General features: G+C 33.4%; 1 protein-coding gene across 1 annotated transcript in view; it reads left to right on the top strand.

The window, feature by feature from the left end:
• The window catches only part of DNAJC13 (DnaJ heat shock protein family (Hsp40) member C13), a 123763-nt gene that overhangs the window by 25847 nt on the left and 74916 nt on the right, over positions 1–23000 (top strand). Inside the window, exons 3-19 of the mRNA XM_079101268.1 lie at positions 3342–3417; positions 4161–4310; positions 4692–4733; positions 8450–8650; positions 11120–11326; positions 11417–11512; positions 11875–11966; positions 14133–14299; positions 14406–14485; positions 14564–14733; positions 15169–15268; positions 16398–16505; positions 17387–17542; positions 18110–18166; positions 20057–20178; positions 22353–22428; positions 22697–22792. Of these exons, the coding sequence (XP_078957394.1) occupies positions 3342–3417; positions 4161–4310; positions 4692–4733; positions 8450–8650; positions 11120–11326; positions 11417–11512; positions 11875–11966; positions 14133–14299; positions 14406–14485; positions 14564–14733; positions 15169–15268; positions 16398–16505; positions 17387–17542; positions 18110–18166; positions 20057–20178; positions 22353–22428; positions 22697–22792 (1996 nt within the window). The remainder of the gene's footprint in view (positions 1–3341; positions 3418–4160; positions 4311–4691; positions 4734–8449; positions 8651–11119; positions 11327–11416; positions 11513–11874; positions 11967–14132; positions 14300–14405; positions 14486–14563; positions 14734–15168; positions 15269–16397; positions 16506–17386; positions 17543–18109; positions 18167–20056; positions 20179–22352; positions 22429–22696; positions 22793–23000) is intronic.

Genomic DNA, 23000 nt, shown 5'->3' on the forward strand with positions numbered 1-23000 from the left:
TATTGAAAGTCAGCCCTCGACACAAGGGTTTGTTAAAAACAAAACAAAACAAAACAAAAAAACTTAAATAAATGAAAAAAAGCTCACATCACCTAATCATTAGGGAAATGCAAATCAAAACCATAGAGATGTGACCTCACCCCAGTAAGAATGACTTACAATTGAAGTCAAATACTGGTGACTATGTGGAGAAAAGGGAACCTAGCACACTGTTGGCAGCAATGTAAATTAATTCATCCATTATGCAGAAGAGTATGGAGGGGCCTCAAAAACTTAAAAATAGAACTACCCTGTGATCCAGCAATCCCACTATTGGGTATATATCCAGAGGCAATAAAATCAGCATAAGAAAGATACATTTGCACACTTGTGTTTATTGTAGCACAGTTCACAATAGCCAGGAAATGGAATTATCCTAAGTATCCATCAACTGATGAGTGGATAAAAGAAAATGTGGTACATACACACAATGGAATACTATTCATTCATAAAAGAGAATGAAATTCTGTCATTTGCAACAACTTGAATGAACTGGAGATACTTAGTGAAATAAACTAGGCACAGAAAGACAAGTACTGCAGGAACTCATTCATAGGTGGGATCTAAATAAAAGTTGATCTCAGAAGTTGCAAGTAGCAAATGATGGTTACCAGAGGCTAAGGAGGGTAAGGTGAGGGAGGAACAGAAAGGTTGATAGGAGTAAGAAGTTCTGGGAGTAAAGTACCTGTTTAGCATGCACAAGGCCCTGGGTTCAATCCCCAGCACCTCAAAAAAAAAAAAAAAAAAAAAAAAAACTAGAAAAGATTTTTAATGTCTCGGCGTAAAAATATGGTGAATGAGAAGATGAATAAGTTTAACTTGTGTGCTTTATACAATACATACATAATGAAAACATCACATGGTACCCACTAATATGCATAATTTTTAAGTCTTTTATGTATCAGTTAAAGTTTTATGTGTCGGTTAAAAATAAATTTAATAAATAAAAGACGTTAAAAGGGGCCTAGGTGTGGTAAAGATGAAAAAGAAGGTAGAGAAGTGATAACATTTTCTTGACTTAGCCTCTGAGACTGCACAGAACAGTGCTTAACTTCTGGGACATTTCAAGCATTAATTCTTACATTTTTTACTTGCAGAATAAAATAAATATAGTATTATTTCAGGATTATGAAGATTGTCATTTTTTTACTCAAGCTGATTCTGCAAAATAGAATTTGTGAATTTATATTTCTGTTGAACATTCATTTTCATTGTGTAGTCTTTTAAGTTATATATTGATTTGAGCAAAATCTATTTAATTTCCCATTAATTGGTTAAGCCTCTGAAGTTTTGTGACTCTTTAGCTGTTAAGATAAATCCTTACTTACTTGGATTATCCCCCAACCCTCACTCTACTTTAGAAACAAAGGAGTGTTTATATGTTAGGAGAAAGTGTTTTCACTTTTTAATTTCCCACTTAACTTTAGACATGTAAATTGAGGGGAAATTCATAATACAGAAATATTTCTTAATAAATGATAAAGATTAAGTCTGTTGTTTTCTTTTTGCCCAAAGAAAAACTTTATATAATATGTTGATTAGGAAAAAAAAAAGGACAATAAAAATTAAAATATTTGGAAATCACTTTTGATCTTAATGGGAATACTGCTAGTATGTTACCCACAAGTCTAATAATGACTGTTGGTTAAGGATAATATGTCTTTTTAATGTATTAGTAATTCAAAGCAGAAAACATGATCTCTATAAATGTGAAAAAGGCATTTGATTTAATTTAACATCCATTTTTAGATGTATTAACTGAAATGTAATTTTAAAAAATATCTTAACTATTCATAGATACTTCATTAAATATGATCAGTTATATTAGTGGATTTTTCTAATATTGAACTGTTTTCCTAAAATGAGTGTGGTGGATAGAAACAGCTCACATAATGATCAGGAAGCAGAGAGAGAGATCTTCACTTGCCAGATACAAATATATACAAAACCACACCTCCAATGCACCTCTTCCTCCAACCCACCCCATCTGCCTTCACTTACCACTCAGTCCCATGAGGTTATTAATTCACTCATTAGGTTAAGGCTGTCATAACCCAATTGTTTCTTCTCCGAACCTTACTGCATTGTCTCACACGTGAGCTTTTGGGGGAGCACCTCACATCCAAACCCTAACACTAGTATTTATTTTTAAAATAGGTGTTTTTTGGTTTTTTTCCCCCCTTTTTGTGCTGTCAGATTTTAGTATCATGAGAACTGAGAACCTGTCTTTATACTGTTTGCTGGAACAATTGAGAAGTATGGTCCTCTAAGGTTTCTTCTCTCGAAATTGTTGGAGCCTGCTGCTTTTGGACAGTACTGTTCTTTTTGGCTTTCTTAAATTATTCTATATATAGTGGTTGATATATTAGTTTTCAAATTTATCAGCACAGTTTTGCAACATTATTTTTAAATTTCTGTATCTAGAATTCTTTTTATTCTTAATTTTTTGTTTTTTTGTATACTGAGGTTTTACCCATTTTAATATTTCACATCCAAAGATCTATTTCTTGAACTTTTGTTTTTCTAATTCAATTTCCACCTTTCTCATGAATTCTTCCTTTTCTAAAAGATTACTGATATCCAAACGTTTTTCTTGTTTGGATATGTTACTTTAAGTAAAGGAAGTGAAGTAAGACGTGAAATTTTCTTGCTTATGGAACTTAACAAAATTGCAATACTTAAATGTAATAGGTGGTTGCTTAAGTAGAAATTGATTCCTGATGTGGCCGTGACTGACCATTTGCAGGCCATAGCTTTTCCTTCCTTTACATCATTTTATTAAAAGTATGTTTGCAAAGAATTAGTAGTCTACATTCTTTTTTGTTAAAATAAAAATTTACCATTTAAAATTTTCTACCATCCTCAGCTGATGAGGAGCCAGCTTAATGTGTACTAACATCTCAAGGTGTTTGTGTACTTTTTATATATATATATTTTTTTTTTTAAGCTGTTGATGGACCTTTATTTTTATTTATTTATATGCAGTGCTGAGAATCAAACCCAGTGCCTCACACATGATAGGCGAGTGCTCTACCATTGAGTCACAACCCCAGCCAACTTGTGTACTTTTTATTGCAGAACTCTTAATAGTTAACAGAAAAGGAATGGTTGGTGAATTTTAATACCAAAAACATTTTAGAACATTTAAAAAATGAGAATGTAAAACTCAGCTGTATTTAGTCACCATTAATCAAGTAACATTTCTATTTATTGAAATGTTCCTTCTGTGTTGTTATCATATATTCTTTTCGTATGATTTTGTTTGTTTAAAACTAAATTTAAGCCCTTGTCTTTCTTTGTAGGTATAAGCGTGTCTTTTCAGTTGGAACCCATGCAATTACTACATATAATCCCAATACCTTAGAAGTAACTAATCAGGTAATTATGTTAGATGCCGATAGGTAATTACATGACCTCTCCTTGGTAATGATCCCTTACTTCTGGCCTGAAACCAGTATTTTAGGATAGGAATATCAAACCTGGAAGAGATTAATATGCTTATATATAATGCTGTGTGTTCAGGACCAAAAATAAATAAATAAGGAAGAGAGCAGATGAGCTTATTTTTAGGCTCTTGGGAAAATTTTTTGGTGTGTTAACTCTTGATTGTAGCCATCTCTTATGTAAAACGAGTGAAGTAGTTCTTTATAATTTTTAAATACTGTTATTACAATACAGGTAAAAATTATGTTACAAGTGTAAATGGTATAAAATACTTGTTATGGAATTAGGATTACTCGTTTATTAAAGGCAAGACCAACTAAACATGGACAGATAAGCATAAAGATATTTTAGCTTATTTTATATTTTAATTTTAAAGTAGGCATGATTTGTAGATTGCTTTTTTAAACAGACTTACAAGTAGTCATAAAATGTTATTCCCTAATTCTTTTCACTTTTATTTTAATTGCTTTAGATTAATGTTATTAATCATTAAAATTTTAACAGATAAGATTTTTGTGGTTGTGATGACTAAAAACCTTTAAAACAATTTGACTTCTTCTAGACCTCTACTGTATTATAAAATTGAGCTCATTTAATCAGTGAATATGAAGTCAAAGTAATAAGTATGCATTTTATTGTTATAACCCCAGTTGAAAGAATTCCTTTATTTTTGTTAGTGGCCTTATGGAGACATTTGCAGCATCAGCCCTGTTGGAAAAGGTCAAGGAACAGAGTTCAATCTCACATTTCGTAAAGGCAGTGGGAAAAAGTCAGAGACTTTAAAATTTTCTACAGAGCACAGAACAGAACTTCTTACAGAAGCATTGGTAAGAAAGTTCCCTGTTTATAAACTAAACTTCTCTTCTCTTTGAAGTGAAATAGGTACACTTAAGTGCAAACCTTAATGTTCTCAGCTTCTGTACCCACTGTGCTTATTTTTTCTTATTAATCTTTAAGTGTGAAACTTTTCCTTTTCCAGAAAGCCTGGAAAATCTTTTATATTTGATAGTTCATTAGCATAAAATTCATATACAAGAAAAAGCACTGTGTGTTAAATCTGTTTTGTTCTTCAATAAAATTCCATACTTTTTTATTGAATATCCTTAAAGTGTAATAACAGTTTTTAGTGTCAGGTTATTAATTTGTGCTTTTCCATGAGTCTTCCTGACCAGTTTGTTATCATTAATTGTGGTTGTTTTCTCTTTCAGAGATTTAGAACTGATTTTTCAGAGGGAAAAATCACAGGAAGGGTAAATATTCAACATTTATTAATAAGTATTTTTATTTGTTTAAATGTTGCCCTTTAATAGAGAAATTATTCCATAACTAGTGTGTTCCTTTTATGGCAAACTTAGGGGGAAAACTAGAAACAATTTTATTGTTGTCATATACCATGTGGATAGATAAATGTAGCTTAATAGGAAACTTAAGAAGAAGTAAACTTAAGACTTAATTCTAACAGGAAAAAATTATCAGGCCAAAATAAAATAAAAAAGCAGTAGCAGTGATTCTTACTCAGAATCCCAAGCACTAACACTAGTATTATGCATCATACTGGTTGATAATTCTGGTTGAAACATGCAATAGTTGTTTGGTGTAGAAGTTCCTTTATTCAAAAGTATTAAAGTTTTCAGGTTTGGGACACATTGAAATGTGTATATTACATGTTCCTACCCTGGACCTGGCTTATACTAAAGCTTGTCTTGGTGTACTGACAGCTTTGGGGGAAGTTAGGGCTGCTTTTTGGATCTTAACTTTCCCAGTCCCTCTCCAGTCATGTTACAGCAGCATTTAAACTAAACCAGAGATTTCTGGGGGAAAGGAATGGAAATTTATGCTTTTTTTTTTTTTTTTTTTTTAACTCTCTTGAAATTTTGAATTTCTTACCCATGAGTAGGTATTACTTTTATAATGGGGAAAAATAATGCCTAAACTTACAGCACTGTGTATAAAACCCTGGCCTCTGACTAAAGGCAGAACTGTGCTGGCAGCACCATCCCTCTCTTTAGCGCTCCTCTTGTCTCTGGATATTCTGCTGCTGTTTCAGCATCTTGGGGCCTCACTGATTTCAACTCTAGTCATTGGTTGGTTGCCCAGGAGCCATTTAAAATAGTAAATGGCAGCTGGCAAGCTGTCTGGTTTCATATTCTTGATGAGCCAAGGACAGATTTCTATAGATTATAACTTGATATGATTATTTTAATTATTCTGTTTTCTGTACATCTCATCTTTTTGGGAAACAGCTGTTTTCAAAAACATACTTAGGAATTTTGTTTCTAAGCTTTCTTTTTTATCAGTAAACTTCAGTTACTTAATACTTTTCAAAACTTTGAGATAGAAACAGTGTCTCTAGATGATTGACTGAAGGTAATTCACTCACTGTTATATCAGGAGTGAGGTATGCAAAGTGACACCTCCACCTCCACCCCAGTGCTGTCCTGATTGAACAGCTCTTACAGAAGTTGAATTTAGCCTCAGGCCTCCACTTGCCCTAGATATACTTGAAATCAGGGTCTTTCAAAGTCCTTTAGGCCTGGCCCCTGCAGTCCTTAGGGATAGTGAGAAGTTTCCATCAGCCTATCTCATTAACAACAGGTGATTATCTGCTGGGAGGAATGGAGAGTGTCCTGCTTAGTGGGTTTGGGGCATGTAAACAAGCCAAGTTTGAAAAGCCCACCATTTTTTCTGGCCTCCATTTCGCCCTCATTCCTGTGGAGAGGTATAGCATTGATCTCTTTTTAAGTTCAAAATCAAGGCTCTAAATATATTGGGCTAATGCAGTCTTTTTGTTTTTCTGCAGAAGATTTTTTTTATATACATGTAAAACCACTGTGTATGATGCCATAGATTTGTGATACTGATCCTATGAATGTCACTGCTGAAGTTAGTGTTGGGATGTTAGTGGGAGTGTTCATTATTTAATGCCTTACTCTTTTCTGAACACCTCCCTAGAGAATTTCTTTGTGATTTCAGTTTCAGCTATAGTTATATTCCTGAGCAACCCGTATATCTTTAACTTGAGAATTGTCTAATTGACCATGTATTTTCTTTCATACTGATGGGCAGATAACTGTTATTTAGACATGTTAGCTTTTTTGTCACTGTGATCAGAACCCCCAACAAAAACAACTTAAAGGAGAAAAAGTTTATTCGGATCTCATGGTTTTGGTACTTTCAGTCTATACATAGATGGACTACTCCATTGTTCTGACCCCAAGGTGAGGCAGCATATCATGGGAGAAGGGCACAACTGAGGAAAGATGCTAAACTCATGGCAGGGTCAGGAAGGCAAGGATGGAGGGAGTAGGTGTGTGGACAGGGAAGATGCACCCTTTCAGGCATAACCCCCAGTGACCTACCTCCTCTAGCCATGCCCCACCTGCCTGCAGTTACCACTAGTCAGTCCATTCAAACTAGGGTGAACTGATTAGGTTACATTTCTCATAACCCAGACACCTTACCTCTTAACATTTCTGCATTAACAGGAGTTTTTGGAGGACATCTCATATTCAAATCATAGCAGGAGGAGATATCATTTCACATGTGACACCTTGTTATTCTTTCTCTGCCTCACTAATCCTTTAAATTTATTTTCCTCATCTGTACTGCTTCTCTTAGCTTAGCAGCCTTGATTAAATCTTTTTTCTTTTTAAGAATAAAACTAGTTAGTAAATGGATATTGATCATTCTAATCATTTGTACACAGCTACTTTAACTTACAAAGGAATGTTATCTAAATAGAACTTTACTTGGTAATATGATCAAGACTCAAAACTTTTCAGTGCTTTGATTAGACAAGGTTTAGGTAAAATTTAGGCTTCATAATGTTTTTGTATATATTAAAAAAAGAACATATACTAATGTACAGGGTCAAACCAGATCATTTAAATTGAATATTATGACTTATCCTGAAATGTGATTTAGCTGTTTTCAGTATCTAATGTGGATTGAAAGAATGTATCATCAAAAAATGAGATTTTTTCCCCATTAAAACTTTTTTTAATTGTTCTATTTAGTTATACATGACAGCAGAATGCATTTTGATTCATTGTACACAAATGAAGTACAACTTTTCTCTGGTTGTACACAATGTAGAGTCACACCATTTGTGTAGTCACATGTACATAGGGTAATGATGTTTGTCTCATTCCACCATCTTTCCTCCCCCCCCTCCGCCCGATCCCCTCCCCCATTTCCCTCCACACAATCCTATGTTCCTCCATTCTTCCCTTACCCCTTCTTCCCCCACTTATGTATCAGCATCCACTTATCAGAGAAAACATTCTGCCTTTGTTTATTTGGAATTGGCTTATTTCACTTATCATGATATTCTGCCAACTCTATCCATTTATCTGCAAATGCCAGAATTTTATTCTTCTTTATGACTGAGTAATATTCCAATGTGTATATATACCACAGTTTTCTTTATCCATTCATCTATTGAAGGTCATCTAGGTTGGTTCCACAATCTAGCTATTATGAATTGAACTACTATAAGCATACTACAGTGATGCAGCCATTAAAACGCTTAATCTTTCAGAGTACATTTGTATTTAGAATGTCCTTTTTTAAAAATGTGAGATGAGGTCTCACATTTTGCTCAGGTTGGCCTGGAACTCTGGCCTCAAAGGATTCTCTTACCTTAGTTTTCTGAGTTGCTGGGACTATAGGCCTCCTCCCTCCCCCACCATTAATTTACATAAGAGTTGCTTAAAATTGTTTTCTAAAATTTTGTAACCCTAAATCTTTGCTTATAAAAAAAGAACATACTGTCTTCAGTTAGAGTGAACATTCTTAATTAAACATACATAGCCCCTCTAGTTAAATTCAATGTTTTCACAATTTGGATAGTCACTATAAAAAATGTTTTGATTTTTGGTTGTTTCAGCAGTGACATATATATTAAATATAACTGTTTTATGATAAGCTTCAATATGTACTTAAAAGTAATTCTTTTTCTCTATAGAGATATAACTGCTATAAGCATCACTGGAGTGATACAAGAAAACCTGTAATTTTGGAAGTAACTCCTGGAGGCTTTGACCAAATTAATCCTGCAACCAACAGAGTACTCTGTTCCTATGACTATAGAAATATTGAAGGCTTTGTAGATCTCTCTGATTATCAAGGAGGGTTTTGTATACTTTATGGAGGATTTAGTAGATTGGTGAGTAGTGTTTTTAAAATAGCATTTTAAAAGGGATATGCATTCTTGAAGGAAGGAAGTGTTTACATTTCATTTTGAAAATTCATGTGAACCTCAGGGGAAGATGTGTGGTATTCAGAGTACAGGCTTTGCTGTCCAAGATAATTGGACTTGAACCTGTTTGCTGCTCGCCAGTGGGAGGAGAGTAATATGTCATCCTATGTTTTTCATGAAGCTTGATTAAGATAATCTAACCTAAAATGCTTTACACAGTATATGGCTTGGTAGTGTTCCATAAATAGTAGTTATAGTTGTTATTTTCATTAGTATTTTTAATGTGTTACCTGAAAATTTCTAAGCTTAATAAAAAGGTAATATAAAGTCTTTTTACCTTTATGGAGAGGATTCTGTCCTTTGTCAAACTGTTTGTAATATGTAATGCAAGTGTGCATTCATTCAAATACCATATTTGTAATGTATTGCTTGTTTTTATCTTGGTTTCTGAATTAATTTTACGTAAGTTGTGGGATCCAGCAGAAACTACTTAAGATGCTGAGATTCTGTTTTTAAATCAATAATAGAAGCCAAGCTACAGACAATGATCATCTTTGAAGTATCCTGCATTCCTTAATAAAATTTAAACCCAAGATCTCAAATGTAAGCAATATAGTCTCTAAGAAAAGGAACCAAGTTGAACTTACTAAAAACATTCCTTCGTCTTCACAATTTTAATTACTGTAGCTCCCTTAGAAACCTGAGAACACTACCCCAAAATTTAGTGTTTTGTGGGTAAAATAATATCCTTCCCTGGGTAGCAGAGCCAAGGCAAGCTTAGAACTTTTAGATAAATAAAATGGTAGATAAGTGGCAAAAGGCAAAAACAAAACAAACAAGAAAAAAAAGAAAACAATGATGAGAGTGGGCAGCTAGGTAATCTGATTTATAAAATATAATTTGCTTTTCAGAGTTGTAGGCCTTTTTTGTCCTAGATTTCACTCTTTCCCCACTTGGTCGGTACCATCCTAATTGCCCTTATTCAGAAGCACACAGCTAGATATTTGCTCACCTCTGAGTCTAGATCCAAAAGAGGAAGCCTAAAGAACAAAGCTTGATTTTTCTCTCCCACCCTAAAGAAGTCTCAAATGTGTTGTCCTCAGGTGTCTCTTCTCTGGGCAGTGGAAATTTGCAACAGTTAGCTTTTGGTGGAAAATATGCTAGATTATAGGTATGGGGCCTTTTAGGCCCTAAAAATATAACTATCATAGTAATTCAACCAAGCTCTTTCATGGAACAGTAAGTTAAACGTGGTTGACTACCGTTTGATACTTTATCAACAACATTTTTTCTTGATTGGTGACAGCAAGAAGCTTTAATTTGAATTATCCATTTTCTAAGTATAATCTGTTCTCCAAATCTGTGGATTCTGCATCCCTGGATTCAACCAACTGTGGATTGAAAATATTTAGAAAGAAAATTGCACATGTACTTTTTTCCTTGTCATTTTTCCCTGAACAAAATAGTATTACAGCTATTTGCATAGCATTTACATTGTATTAGATATCTAGAGATGATGTGAAGTATGTAGAAGAACACATGCAGATTATATGCAGTTATTTCACCATTATTTGATTTAGGTATCCCTAAGGTTTCCTGGAACCACTCCTTCATATATAATGAGGGATGACTATATGTTCTCTGCCTTTTAAAAGACACTAGTGGAAATAAATCAGTTCACTGTAGTATATGATACCACAACAAATTAGTTCAACAAAACTTTACTTAATATCTTCTGCGTCAGTGACAAAATGAACTTAAGTAATAAAATCAGGCTCTTAAACATGATCCAATCCAGTGCTTCTCAGCAGAGAAGCTATTGGCATTCAGCCAGGACAGATCTATTTTTGTGGGGAATATTTCTCTGCCTTTTGCAGGGCCGTTAGCACTCTGGTCTCCAGGCACCAAATGCAAGTCGCTATCTCTACCTCAACCTTACCTTTGTAAATACAAACCTGAAAGTTGTTTGTAACATCAACAGGGCAATGACTGGTAAACATTTAAACATAGTTCAACATAATCTTACAAGGAAACCCACTTTGTAAAACATTAAATAAGAGTACTTCTATTGAAGCAGAATTCTACCCACATATTACCTGCCTACTCCAGTGAATTGACTGGGCTTCTTTATGGAGCCCTAGCTTGTTGTTTTGCACAATATGGTAAAAGCCAGACCTTAAGAAATTATGAGATAATTTCCATTCAGTGAGTTAGTTGCAGACTCTGTGCCTCAGATTTTTCACATTTTTGTGATTTTAATTTAGTAACTCTTTCAACTTCAAAACTGTTTATTTCCTTCTGAGAAGTTCTATTATGTTTTCTTCTCTAGAATTGCTGCTTTAATACTACTTTAATATCCTTCCTCTGAATTGATTAAATATGGTCATATTCTAGTTGTTTTAACTCTTGACTTTTAAAAATTGAAAATTTGTGCAGCATTTATTTGCATCAGAGCAAAGAGAAGAGATTATCAAAAGCGCAATAGACCATGCTGGCAACTACATAGGTATTTCATTGCGGATCAGGAAAGAACCTTTAGAATTTGAGCAATATTTGAATCTTCGCTTTGGAAAATACAGCACGGATGAATCCATCACGTCTTTAGCAGAGTTTGTGGTCCAAAAAATATCACCTAGACATTCGGTAAGACCTATTTGTTGAAAATAAAAATGCATTCATCTGATTGTGACACTTTTCTTCAATAATTTTTAATCTCAATTTTATTGTTTGAAGGAACCTGTAAAAAGACTTTTAGCACTCACAGAAACATCTTTAGTAGAACGTGATCCAGCAACCTATAATATTGCAACATTGAAACCTTTGGGAGAAGTAAGTTTAAGCATTATTAGCTTAAATGAAATTTCTTCCTATGGATAAATTTGAATGATTTTCTGTGTTAATATTTACTCATTCACAAAGAATGGGAAACAATCTATTTAATTCTTAACCTATTTTGATTTATTGGTCTAATAAAGGTTATTGATCTCATGGATTTATTGATCAATGATTCTAAAAGTTACTTTCCAACTTTATAAGAAGTGGAACTTTTTATTCAATAATTGTATGAAATTTTTAATAAAACTCTTAACCATACTCAGACTCTGATATTGTAAACTAATGATGTATAATTTTTATAATGAAAACCATAAAGCTAATCATTTTGTTGTTGTTGAACTTTCTTTTTTCTTTAGGTATTTGCTTTGGTTTGTGACTCAGAAAATCCACAACTTTTTACCATTGAATTTATAAAAGGGCAAGTTCGGAAATACTCTTCAACAGAAAGGTATTTATTTATTTTTTTATCTCATCATGCTTTTGAGTTCCTAGCATGTGCAAAGCAAAGTGCTTGATCAAAGAGCAATATTTTACCATCTAGAACTTTAAAATTATTTAACTTTGGAAGACGTTATTACCTATTTAAAATGACCTTCATTCAAATTTCAAGTTCCTAAAGACCATATAAGTGGTGGTTTGATTTTAAGTGAAATGATGAAAACACAGTGTATTTCTGCAACTTTTTTTTTCCCTCCATACTGAGGATCAAACCCATGGTAGGCAAGCACTCTTACCCTGCAATATATCCCCAGCCCACTGGTGTTTTTAAAGTATTTCAAAATAGCACCTCTTACTTTCATTGTTAAATTGGATAAAAGTAGCAAGTTACCTTAATGTATTAAAATACACTTGAAGTTATTTATGTGTTAATATTTTAAGTTCATTAGCAATTTTCCAAAGGAATATACTTCTTATTTTTATGTTACTGTGACTTATTTTTCCTGTGAAAACCTGAGCTGCTGCAGCTCATAACATACATAATTGCTAATGTGCATGTCTAATGTCTGCTATGAATATCTGCATTTCCCTTGTACTAAAACTGTTGTCATGAGATTGGCAATTCTTATATCTCAGGTAGTTCTTTCACACTGTTGCAGTGAGTTGGTTTGAGACTGAGTCCGGTTTTTAAAGTTAATACAGTTCTGTACATTTTTGCCACTATGTACAATACAACCTTCCTGATGTTTTTTGTTTGTTTTTTTCTTCACTTCCTATAATGTGACCTCAGTTTATCTTAGAAAGCTCTCAGAAGTCAACAAGACTGGATATTTAAGCAAAAGGTTACAATTTTTCCTGTTCCAAATTCAAGGAAAAAGCAAGAGTACAGGTATTTTAATCAGAGGAGAGATCTCAACACTCAGTTTGTCAAATACTTTATGTACATTGTACTTTTTTTTTTCCTGACTATAGCCTAGGATAAAGGTGTCATTATTCCTAATAATGCTTATATATGAAAGTAAAGCAGCTTCTTTGTAACTAGGGTTAGGATCACTTTTCTTAGACATAATACCAAAAACAATTTAGAAAAGGAAAAAGTAGATTAATTAGACATCATCAGAATTTAAACTTCGAAAATAGTAAGACAAGCTACAGATAGGGAGAAAGTATTTGCAGAACACATTAGCCAATAAAGAAAATGTGTCTACCATATATAAAGAACTCTTGCAACTCAATACTAAAAAGATCAAACAACCTATGGGCAAAAACTACTTTAGATGCACTACAATGGCTAACATCAAAAGACTGTCAGTGCTAATTGTTTTGACAAGGATGTGTAAAAGCTGGAACTCTTATATGCTGCTGGTGAAAAGATAAAGTGATAAAATCACTTTGAAAAAATTTGGCAATTTCTGAAGAGGTTGAACATATACTTGTCACAGGACCCAGCAAGTCCACCATGAGGTGTTTATGCAAGAAAAATAAAAATATGTCCACAGTAACTTGGATGTGAATGTTCACAATAATATTTCATAATAGCCAAAACCCAGAAAAAAATCCATATATACATGAGTTTGTAAGTAGATAGATCAAATGTTGTATATCCATACAATGAGTTACTTCTTAGAAATAAAAAGGATTGAACTATTAGTAGTAACTTGGATAAACCTCAGAAACAAGATAAATAAAACAAGACATACACAGAAGGCTATACAGTGTATGATTCTGTTTTCTTGAAATTTCTTTATAAAGCAAACTATAAACAGCAGATTGGTGGTTGACGAGGGCTGAGTTTTTTTGTAAGTGGGCACAAAAAAACAGTTTTTATAGTGATGGAATTATATCAAAACTGGATTGTGATGATTATACATCTTTAAATATATTAAAATTGTACCCATTTAAATGGGGTGAATTTTGTGATTTGCAATGTAGACCCAAGTAAAGATGTTAAGGTAATCTTAAAACAGAAACATTAAAGCTACAGTGCTTAAGTAACATATACAAGGTCACATAGCAGCAAGGTGAAAAACAGTGTTAGGACTCTAGGCTCTTGTAAAGCTCTGTTCTTTGTGCTTCTCAAAGCATGATACCATACTAAAGTGCCTATACTACATTCTGAATCAAAATGTCCCTTAATTATCAATTCTAAATCCTTTTTACTTTTAACCTTGCCTAGAGATTCCTTGTTAGCAAGTTTGCTGGATGGAGTAAGAGCCTCTGGTAACAGAGATGTTTGTGTGAAAATGACATCAACCCATAAAGGTCAGCGATGGGGATTACTCAGTATGCCTGTTGATGAAGAAGTAGAGAGCCTACATCTCAGATTCTTAGCTACACCTCCAAGTAAGTGTTGATTTTAATGTAGTTGTATTTCCATCTACTTGATGATAATATAAAAGTTAGGAATACAATTCTCTAAATCTTCTTGAACCTTCTCTTCTCTTTACAGATGGCAACTTTGCAGATGCTGTATTCAGGTTCAATGCTAATATTTCATATAGTGGAGTTCTACATGCCGTAACGCAGGATGTAAGATAAATTGTATTATAATTTGTTCATTGTCATTAATTGGTGTGGAAACTGATGAAATACTCTTTCTTCACCCAGGGTCTCTTCTCAGAAAATAAAGAAAAACTAATCAATAATGCCATAACAGCATTGTTGTCCCAAGAGGGAGATGTTGTTGCTTCAAATGCAGAACTTGAGAGTCAGTTCCAGGCTGTGAGGAGACTTGTAGCTTCCAAAGCTGGTTTTCTGGCCTTCACTCAGCTTCCAAAGTAAGTTGTCTTTTGAACTTAGCTTCTCTTACAGATTTTGAACAACTCAAAATTGAAAATACTGAATTTATTTCTTTATGGCTGACTAAACCTTATACCGTTTATCTGGTTGTTTGGAAGTTTGTATCCATGAGAAATTGAAAAGGAAGGTGAGTGGGGCTTATGAGGGATATTGGTCCCATAATTATGAGTAATATCACTGACACTTGTTTTATTGAATTTGAATGAAAAATTACTTATCTTATACTTTTAGTTAACCTTTAAAAAATTCACTTCTCGAAGGAAAAAATGATTAAGAAAACATATTTGAGAGATGGGATTCAAATATGCATTTGTTGCTATCCTATAATGGAAACTTAAGGTGACCTACTATATTTTAATAATGAAATACTAACAGATGTTTTGATGGTGCTATTATATACTTTGTTCCACAAGGTTTCGGGAGCGCCTAGGAGTGAAGGTAGTAAAAGCACTCAAGAGGAGCAACAATGGAGTGATCCATGCAGCTGTTGATATGCTTTGTGCCCTCATGTGTGTAAGTAGTACTTTCCTTAAGGAAAACGATTTTTCTTAAGTTGACTGAAGATTTTAGTTTCTGTGAACCCAGATTTTCATTTTGCCATGCTTCTACATTTCCTAAGTTGCTCTTAAAGCCATTTGTTTGTTCAAATATCATTTATTTAATACATCCTTTGTACCAGGCGGTGCTCTGTGGTGCTAGAAATGCAAAGATGTTAAGACACAGTTCCTTCCTTCCTTCACATTGCTAACAGTTCAGTAAAGTAGTCACATGCATACAACATGGGGCCATGGGATCACTGAATTGCAGCACTTATTTTTTGTTTGGTGGTAAGGGGAAGGTGAAAAATTCTGTCTTTCTAGGGATATTCAATTTGATCTGAATGTTAAAGGATGGGTCAGGATCTATCAGTTCTAGGAAGACTTTCCTGGGATAGAGAATAGCACATAGAAAGGTATGTTTGGAAAGAAGCAAATAAGGTTGGGTCATAAGATCTGTCTGGGGGGTAATTAGGAGTATCTGCTAGAGAAAGATGCAGAGACAAGTCATTTGGAAGCCTTTTGTATCAGACAAAGGAGCTAGGTTTGTATCTTGAGTAAGAAACAACTGAAAAATTTTTCAACAAATGAGTAAACGTGATTGGTTTTGATTTTCGTGAAGTCCACTGTGGTGGTATGTGTAGGATAGATTAAAGATAAAGTTGGAGGCATGTAGATGAAATAGTACTAAGAACTGAGATTGCTGAAGTTGGGTAGTAACAGGCTAAAGAAGCACATTTGAAAGCTGTTTGAGCAATCAAGAGCTAACTCAGTGCCAGTTTGTGGAGGGAGACAGTTGTTCAGTATAACTTTAAAATTTCTGATTTATCTGTTTTGTGTATTCTGTCTAGGACTTTTCCTTATAAAGTGTTTTAGTCAAGCTTGGTGGTATAGAACAAACATAAGTAATTCCTTGTGTAAACCTTGCATTTATTACCAAAAGTGAATTAAAGAGAAACCTTAATGATGAGTTCCTTTTCTGCCATACACTTTAATGGGTATGGTTTTTAATTGTTTCAGTTTATAATGAATACTCTTTGTAAATGATTTTTTTGTGATGCCAGCACATGAGACTGTTTATGAATTTCACTGTTTTTAATCAATAGCCCATGCATGATGACTATGACCTAAGACAAGAACAGCTTAACAAAGCTTCTCTTCTCTCTTCAAAGAAGTTTCTGGAAAATTTACTGGAGAAATTTAATTCCCATGTGGTAAGTTGTCATTAAACTTGTCTTTATGGGAAATCCTGTACCTTTATTGAAAGGTTTCTACACATACAATGTGGACTTTTGTACTGCAGCCCCCATATTTGGTCCTTATTGGTCAGTTTAGCTTGGTTACTAGTAATAAAATGTTTTGAGTACTATATCCATTTATCTGTGAAGAATACATTGCAAAGCTTTTAGATTTTTCCAGTGATATTCTAGAGTATTGTTTCTTTCTTGAGAATTTTAATTGTGAAATAAACTGTTTTAAAAATAAGTCAGATCTTCCCGTTAACCAACATCTAGTTCCTTAGTCATTCGTAACAGTTTGGAGATGTACATTCCATAAAACTGGAAGAAACATGAACAAATTGCCACAGTCTTACAAGTCTTGTCAAAGATCATTTTTTATTGATACACACATTAACCTTAGTATATACGTTTGAGAATTCTCAGTTATTTTCTTGAAATTTGACTGAATTTTAATTATCTTCCTCTTGAGGGTAATGGATTTGGACAGTGGATTAGCTACATTGGCAAAGGAAGTTCTACTTAAGTCATCAGAATTTGAACCTGTTGCTGGTTGCGGTGGTGCACACCTATAATCCCAGTGACTCGGGAGGCTGAGGCAGGAGGATCACAAGTTGGAGGCCAGTCTCAGCAACTTAGTGAGATCCTGTCTCAAATAAAAAGGGCTGGGAATATGACTCAGTGGTAAAGTGCATCTGGGTTCAATCCCTACTACCAAAAAAATTTTTTTGAGCCTCATGTTGAGAAATTAAAGTCAATAATTATGCCTGGCTTACAGAATAAGAGAAAGGAACATATTTTTGCTCTTTAAGCTCCTTCTGTTTAAGTTTTTAAGGCAGTGTGTTGCTTTCTTTCAGGATCATGGGACTGGTGCCCTAGTTATTAGTTCACTTTTGGACTTCCTTACCTTTGCCCTCTGTGCTCCATATAGTGAGACAACTGAAGGGCAGCAGTTTGATATGCTTTTAGAGATGGTAGCCTCCAATGGAAGAACCCTCTTTAAACTCTTTCAGGTGAGATCTTGTATTTTTCCTGCCAGATAACAACTAATTTAAGAATGCTACTTTTTGAATCAGATTGTTTTAAAAATAGTTTGTACATTCTTCTGTTGCAATGACAAATGCAGCTGAACCCTATTGTTACCATGTTAGGACATTTTAGCCCACAGTTTTCTTGGTGGTTCACGTAGAGAACCTTGTTGATGGCAGTTGACCACTGTTTTCCTTCGTAAAAGGAACGAAAAATTCGTATTCCTCTATGGCATGCCCAAAGTTGCCCTGTTTTTTAACAAATTCCCAAATAATACAAGGAGCTTTAGGAGAGCTTTTCATAAACATTGGGAAAAAGTGTCAGTTACTTTCTGTTATAAACTCTTTGCATATCAGTATCTGTGAAGCCATATTGTTAGAATACCTAAAATACTTTATCAGACTCTGATCTGACTTTGAGATGTATTCTTTCCTAATGTTATAGCTCATAACCTTATATAAAACTATACATCCTTTTTAACAGCAAGAGCTAATGTGTTGGAATAAAATTATTTTTTATTCACTGATAACTTTAATTTTTCCTTTTTAAAGCATCCTTCCATGGCAATTATAAAGGGAGCTGGATTGGTTATGAAGGCAATAATAGAGGTGAGAACAATTTTGAAATTTTAAACTTACTTGAATGTTGACTGTCTTAATTGAAAATAACAAAATTGCATTTTGTGGGAAATATGCAATACTTTGGGTAGGAAAAGTAATTTTAACTCTTTATTCAGAAATTAGTTTTAAACTAGTTGCAGAAATGAATCTCAATAATAAAATGAGAATTTTTAATACTTTAGTAAGTGGGGTTATAGAGCAAGTAAATTTGTTCTTGCATCTTTTTTATTTAAAAGAATTCAAAGTTAGCTTTCTTGTTCTCTCACTGGGGGATGATGGTGAAGGTATTGAAATCTCAAGGTACTGAAATTACACAGAAATCTCTTATTTGAGTCGAGAGCAAGGTAATGTCAAATAAGAATTGCAAAAGAAAACTCCTTATGGTAAAATACATTTGTAATGAAATTCTAGATACCAGGATGTGCTATTGAGGTTGTGAGATATTGCTTTTTCAAAATGGTTGCTTTATCCTTTTATTTTTTTTAAAACAGTATGATCATGGTTATAAGCATCAAGCACATAGTATGATGTTTACAGTGACAGTAATCTAAATGACTTGAATTTTTGTGCTCTTTTGTTGTCCTGGTAGCCATTTAGATAAAACATAAGAGTGTTCTGTGATATATCAGTATAGCTCACAACCAAATAAGTACAGAAGTTAGTATGTCCTTAGGAATCCGTTAACAGTTTTCAAAAAGGCATCAAATTGGTTGGAACATCAAAGTTTATTTGCATTTTCAGTGTGTATATACTCCTAAGGGCTAATTTCCCCCCTCTAGTTAATGGGTTCTATGCTCAATTTTAGCTTCCAAAAGTAGGTAGCCCATCCTTCAGTTTTACAGAGCTTGTGGTAGCCCAGGAAAGTTAGGACCATGCAGTCAAAAAAAATTATACTCCTGATCTTCACCAACTAGTACGTTGCCATTCATATAATACATGCCATCCAACCATTCATTATATACAAAAATATTTATTTAACACCAAGTGTAACCAAAATGCTGACTTGTCTTCACGCACAAACCACACATATTAGATCCACAGCTGGTGATTAAAGCTGATTTCTGTAAAAAAGACTGTTTATACTTAAATCCTGGCAAATTTTGTTTTTGAATTATAAAAGCAATCTATGGTCTTCAAAGAAAAATTGGGATGTACAGAAAAATACAAGGAATAGATAAAAATAAATCATCTGTATCTTTACCACCCAGTATAATTTATATGAGTATGTTGGTGAATTTCATCTCAGACTGTATACTGTTCAAGATGACATATGGACATAAACATACTGTGTACACAGTTGCATACCTGCTACATATTCATTTGGTATAATAGTACTCAGTACTTGTACTTCTTTACTAACATGAACCCTTTTACTTTTTGACAGGTTATCTTAAATATTATACTACTTATCTAATTCATAGTTCTTTGATTAGTAGTTCTGTTTATCTGTTTGCCAAGTAAAATCAGAATAAAAAAGAACTACCCCAACATCACATCATCCTTTAAAACACAAAGAATTTTATTGACCATGAAAATGAATATGTCAAAATAACAAAAGCAAGGCAGGTTTGCATATGGCTTTGGTAGGAATTGCTGATTTCCCCATTGTTGACTGACAGATATTCAGGAAATTAACCTAATTTATATTAATTTTAGCAAAGTATTATTTGTAAGGTAATTTATCTGGAAACATTTATACTTTATTCCAAAGCCATATTATATCTTAAAATGTCACCCCTCTGTTTTACTTTTGGATAATTGGAAGTCACATATATTTGAATGATTATTTTGTTTATAGTTGTAAAGTTAGTTTTTTTAAAGTTGGGCTAGCTCGTTCTAGATTTCTACTTTAGGGATCATCTTACCCTTTTTCCAAAGGAAGGTGACAAAGAAATTGCTACAAAAATGCAGGAACTTGCCCTAAGTGAAGGTGCCTTACCTCGACACTTGCATACTGCGATGTTTACAATAAGTTCAGATCAAAGGATGCTTACAAATAGGTAAGCTATTTGATTTAATTTGCTAAAAATTGCTGTTTAGAGAATGGATTTAGATATTACACAAAACAGACTGATTAGGTATTTGCTTACACGAATATTCCATTTTCTTTTGATTCCTCTAGTTCTTTTCCTTTCCTTGTAGAAGAATTGTACCCAAATGGTCATTGTCCCTGCTATGGATAACTTTTGGTGGGGAGACTGGTTCCTTTTTTTCTTCTTTTTGTTTTAAACCTACAATTTTACCAAGCTCTTACCTCACAGTCATGGGACTGGAACATGGAAAAGAATGCCCAGAAGCTTATGGAACTGTAATCACTTGTCCAGGCCTCTTCCCCTTCTATTTCCTCTGTGTCTATCTTGTATGCACATGACCCCCAGACAAGAACCTCGCATAGTTAAATTTTCAAATACCTTTGTTTATTTAGGTGCTTTACTTTAAATAAAAGAAAAAGACACCTTAAATATATTTCTAGCCTGAACTAGGCATTTCCTAAATCTCTTGTGGGTGAACAGTTTCTCCTTTGGAAAATCATCTTTCTTTCAGTAAATCATTCAAATAAAAGAAAACCCATAAATCTCTTCATTTATTCCAGGCAACATGAATTCCAGTTCTTTTCATTTTTCTTTGTGGTTCCTGATATATGTCACCCTTTCAGCTATCCTAGACATACCAGATTACAGCATTAATAAAACACTAAGTATCATAAATATATTTAATCATATTTCAGTTTAAGCAGTAGCATAAATTACTGACTTATGTTTTTTTATTTCAATACTACAAATTTTCATTTTTTGTCACCTATGTCCAGTTATTGTGCGCTGTGGTGTGCTGCCTTGCCAGTAGTGTTTTTTTTTTTTTTTTTTTTTTTAATTATAGAAAGCTATCTGCAAAACCTACTTGTAAATGTCAGCTACTAAAGTAGTCTTCTATATTGACTGAGAAAATGGAGATAGGAAGATTATTTCCTAAGTACTTATTAGCAATGTTAGATCCCATCGTTCATTAAAATGTTGTGTTATTCCAATAAACCCTCTATTAGGTGTTTGCTTGTTGTGTTCCTTTATCATAATCAGTTAAATTCCCTACTGCGATCAATTAGTGCATTTATTGGGGAAGCACTTGAATTTGGAGGAAGTTCCAAAACATTACTAATATTTGAATTAAAGTATTAAAAAGCTTTCCATTTGTAATAGACGTACCACTTATGTTATCCCTTTTATCCCTAATTAGAACCTTTTTAGGAGTCACTGATATGAGACCTACTAAATAACAATGAAGGAAATTATAAATGTAAAGACTCCAATACGTTAACTTCCAGATAGGCTTAGGAACGAGTAGTATTAGTAGTAGTCACTTTCTGATGAAAAAGTTTTGCTGTTCATCTTTGTTCTTCTGGGAATGTAATGTGTAAATACATACGTCTATAGATGAGTTTTTGGTTACTTCCCTAATAGGCTTCCTGATCACTCTTACAGCAAAGCCAAAGTCTATGAAAGTCTAGAAAGGATCAGTGATGAATGAAATAGGGTTCCTGCTTGTGAGAAGTTTCCAATTTAGCAGACAGTACTTTTCATGGGGGTTAAAATTAATAAATAATCAAACCACAAATTCAGCATGGTTCTTAGATTTTTGCTTTGAACCAAAATTTTAGCTTTTAATAGAATTAGAATAATTTTCAGTAAGTACTTTAGGTCTTTACCCATACTCCAAAACTGAAAATATTTTTTTACTTCTGACCTTTCCAAAAAGATTTTCTTAAAAAATAGTTGTTGACTTTTGCTTATGTTCACAAATTCAAAGAATGCCAGAGTGCTATTTCATTGTATCAGGTCTCATTATATAAACTAATTATGTCATCATAGCTAATTTTTTTTCATTCTCACTTTCTTTAAATGGATAAAACCCTGCTCCTTCATGTTTCAGATTCATTGAAAATTAGTGTAGCTATCTGGAAAGTACTTTAATTTGGAGAAAATTCCAAACTTAATACTTGAATTACTACCTCAAACACCTCTTCACATTAAAATATTGATTTTTAATAATTTTTAGCATCAGAATGATTTTTTACTCTAGCCATATTTCTTATAATTATATGATATTTTGTTTTTAAAAATTCCTTTCCGTTCTAGCTGAGATAAAGCAGCAAACCTTTCTCAACGTCTGCTTTTTTCAGACAGCTAAGTAGACATTTAGTGGGGCTCTGGACTGCTGATAATGCAACTGCAACAAACTTGTTGAAACGCATTTTGGTAAGTCTGTGTTGAGAAACTGGAAAGATTTTTGTGTTCCTGTCCACAAAAATTTAATTACATATACCATTAAAGGGGAATTTTTTTTTTTTTTTTTTTTTTTTTTGTAATTGAAAAGGTGTTTATTGGAGGACTTACCATATAGTAAGTGTTACCATAAGTGAATCAAAGTGTTAATTTATTTGGGCTTTTAAATCTGAATTTCCTTTTGTGCTGTTGTTTTAAAAAATGATTTTGTGTTTTTTGGTTTTTTTTTTTTTTTTTTTAGCCACCAGGCTTGCTGGCATACTTGGACAGCTCAGATCCAGTTCCTGAGAAGGATGCTGATCGGATGCATGTTAGAGATAATGTGAAAATAGCAATGGTAAATATGCTTGTCCTGAGTGTCTTTTCAGGATTAAGAGTATTATTATATACTCTTCTGAGAATGACTAAAAATATAGAAATAAATCAAAAACTCTGGGTTAGTCAGTTTTGCATTGCTTTGAAAATACCTGACAAGAACAACTTGAAGGAAAGTTTATTTGGGGCTCACAGTTTCTCAGTTCATAAACAGCTGACTTGGTTGCTCT

The sequence above is a fragment of the Sciurus vulgaris genome (assembly GCF_902686455.1).
Source record: "Sciurus vulgaris genome assembly, chromosome: 10".
Classification (NCBI taxonomy): domain Eukaryota; kingdom Metazoa; phylum Chordata; class Mammalia; order Rodentia; family Sciuridae; genus Sciurus; species Sciurus vulgaris.